Raw genomic sequence first — 3,259 nt, 5'->3', positions numbered from 1 at the left:
TTATGCTAATTGATTTGGGAGACCAGGAGTCTTTCCTTCTAAAAGTTTCCTCACTGCATCCTTGACTTCATTGTTTCTAATGGTGTAAATGAATGGATTGAGTGCTGGGGCAACCATTGTGTACAAAATGGAGACAGACTTCATCATACTGAAAGAAGAGTTGGTGAGAGTAGGTCTTAAATAGACAAAAAAGACTGACCCGTACAAAATGCAGACTACAATCAGATGGGAAGCGCATGTAGAAAAGGCCCTCTGCTGTCCGGTGGATGAAGGCATTCGGAGAATGGTGCAAATGATGAAAAGATAAGAAATGAGGGAGAAAAGCAGGGAGGACATAATCACAACCACAGTAAGAAGGAAGCCAAGGGCTTCAATGACATGTGTATCTCCTCCTGCAATCTTCAACAATGGTCCCTCATCACAATAGAAATGATTGATAATGTTGGAGGTGCAATAGGGTAGAGTTGCAGTCATTACTCCCTGATAAATAATGGAGAAAAAGCCTCCAAACCAGGCTACAGTTGCTAGTTTAAGGCAGATGCCAGAAGTCATGATTGTGGCATATCTCAAAGGATGGCAAATGGCTAAGTATCTGTCCAAGGATATCAAAGTGATGATAAAAAATTCTGTGACACCAAAAAAGAAATAGAAGAACAATTGTGTTATACAGCAGTAGAAACAGATGGAATTGTTTGCAGAGAGATAATTGACCAGCAGTTTAGGAATAAAGGTTGTGGTGTGTCCCATGTCAATGACAGAAAGGTTGCTAAGGAAGAAATACATGGGCTTCCGGAGATGGCGGTCCACAATTACCATCACAACAATGAGCCCATTGCCCATCAGACACAGGAGGTAGAGCAGAAAGACACCGGCATGCATCATATTTTGCATTCCCCAAACACTTGGCAAGCCAACAAGGATAAATTCATTTACTCTTGTACAGTTGGTCAAATTCATGTTCCCCTTCTGTTACAAAAAGAGAAAAGATGCAATCTTAATTAAGATTTAGCTACATTTCTAAAGAATTTCTTCCCACACCGCTATAGTGATTGCGACATAGAGAACAGAAGACTGGATTTTTACATCAGGTAAACAAAAGTTGTGGATAGCTATGGTATGAAATAAGGCATTTCAATATACATATCTGAATATGAGTTATAATTTCTAAAGACCATTGCCGTAGTCCCACAAAACATGAAGACCAAAGAAACACAATTAAAACTTAGTGTGATATGCACAGTTTGGAACTTTGGGAAATTAAGAAGTCATTTGGGGATTCTTCAAGGTACAATGACAATTTTGAAAGTCATAGACTAGAGCTTAAATATTTTGATACAAATTAGAGGTTTGGAAATTGAAAATTCTAGAATGACAGAGTCTCATACCTCTGTTCAGAAACACTCTTTATCTTGTTAGTTATCTAAAGAAGAGAGCAGTAAAATACTGAAAAGTAATATGGAGTTTGATTGAAAAATGGTGGTAGAAAAAGAAAGCGAATGTTTATAGATGACCAGGAAAACAGAGAGATGGTTGGGAGCAAATGAAAAGAGAAGTGGTGAGTGATGCCAAGTTATAGGGAAAGAACAAAGAAAGGATGGAAGACTCTGTAGTTCAGCAAATGGAATATTATCTGAGATTCTCAAGAAAGATGAAAATAAACCCATCCGATGGAGACAGTGGGATTCATTTATGGTCACCCAAAGCATCCACCATTAGAAATTGTTTTAGAAATAGATTACATCCATTCCTTTCTCTCCACTGTTCCAGAACGACCTGGATTTTGTCTTTCCCCTTGTATGAAAAAACACAACAATACATTTCCATTACCACACAGGTAATATTTTGTGGAAATTTCAAGTCAAGACCTTAGCAGTGATGGATGGGCATAATCATTTGTCCTACCTTAGTTATTTTCCACAATTTTTTTCCCCTTATGGATTATTTTCCTCTTTCCCTATGCCTAAGATCCATAGATCTTAGGTATAGGGAAAGCCATGTATTATTTCCCTATAATAATTAGATATTGGAGACATAAGTAAATAAAAACCTGCAGAAATCTAAAAGCCAAGATATTTCTCTCTGTGTATCTGCCAATAAGTCATTCTTACTTCTGCAGTGAAATTCTCTTCCGCAGGCTCATTCCATAAAACATGGAACTAAAGATCTCTCCACCTTGTCCTTTACTTGTTCTTCCTTTAATAACTGCCTTTTCTTCCTCATGTCCCTTTCACTCCACCTCTCTGTCCATTCATCGTGGCAGTGTTTTGAAGAACCATAGAAAATGATGTGTTGGGGAAAAAAAATTGTAGACTTCTTCAAAACTATTTTCCTTAACACTTAAAGAGCATCTCACCAGGTTCATCATAGGCAACTCATTTATTATCTACTGAAGCTTGGGATACATTCCCTAAGGTTATCTGCCTTTAATTTCTCATGGGTATCCATACATCTATATTTAGAATATACTCAAGGCTGACATTATTTGGATCCACATTCAAGTGCCAACCTAAGATAGGTGGACCTCAGGAGGTCCTCTGGAGTCAATCTAACAAGGATAAACTCTGCATCTCTTTTGTAGTTGGTCTAATTCACACTCCTCTTCAAGTGCAAAAAAGAGAAAATGTAAACCTTTCCTCGATGAATTGATGAATTTACTACAGATGTTTCAGATACCATCTCTAGAGATATTTGTCTCTCATTTCCCATCAGTATCCATAGAATTTGCCCAGAATATATCATTTTGAATCACTATGACTCATGCCTAGTTTTCTTTGTACTAAATTCCACCTACCATTCCCAGAAATGGTATCTTTTCTATATTTTTAAGTCTTCAAAAACTCTTTGACATCGCAATAAAAAGAGGGAAGGAACTGATTGGAGATGATGTCCAATGCTGATATTCTTCCCTCTTTCCCATTTTCCTAATTCATTTTTTCCTTTGAATTCAAGGTGAAGACATTTACCATAGTATCTGAGGACTCACAGATTTTAAATCCCCTGTCTGGTTTACCTGGAAGTGTCATATTCTTTATGAGGTCATGATGTGCTCAACATTCTTCCCAGTAGCTTGGATTTTATACCCTCTTGGATTTTATATTTATTTATTGTATTTTATAGTAATTGTGATGTGCCTGGGTTTCATGACATTTCAATGCTTAGGTTCCAAGTTTGATTTTATTGTAAACCGCTCAGAGTCCCTCTCCTGGGGAGATGGGCGGTAAATTAAATTTGAATAATAATAATAATAATAATAATAATA

At 37.0% G+C, this 3,259-nt stretch overlaps 1 protein-coding gene across 1 annotated transcript; it reads right to left on the bottom strand.

The window, feature by feature from the left end:
* LOC134497096 (olfactory receptor 6X1-like) lies at positions 1 to 957 on the bottom strand. The gene has a single exon (XM_063302808.1). The coding sequence runs from the start codon at positions 955 to 957 to the stop codon at positions 1 to 3; it is 957 nt and encodes a 318-aa protein (XP_063158878.1).
* Between the last annotated feature and the right edge of the window lie 2,302 nt (positions 958 to 3,259).

This window comes from Candoia aspera, chromosome 4, assembly GCF_035149785.1.
Source record: "Candoia aspera isolate rCanAsp1 chromosome 4, rCanAsp1.hap2, whole genome shotgun sequence".
NCBI classification, from domain to species: Eukaryota; Metazoa; Chordata; class Lepidosauria; order Squamata; family Boidae; genus Candoia; species Candoia aspera.
The sequence above is the reverse complement of the archived record's forward strand: the minus strand, read 5'-3'. Positions and strand labels throughout refer to the sequence as shown.

Coding starts and splice junctions, on each gene's coding strand:
- LOC134497096 (XM_063302808.1), bottom strand. CDS start 957: ATGAATTTGACCAACTGTACAAGAGTAAATGAATTTATCCTTGTTGGC.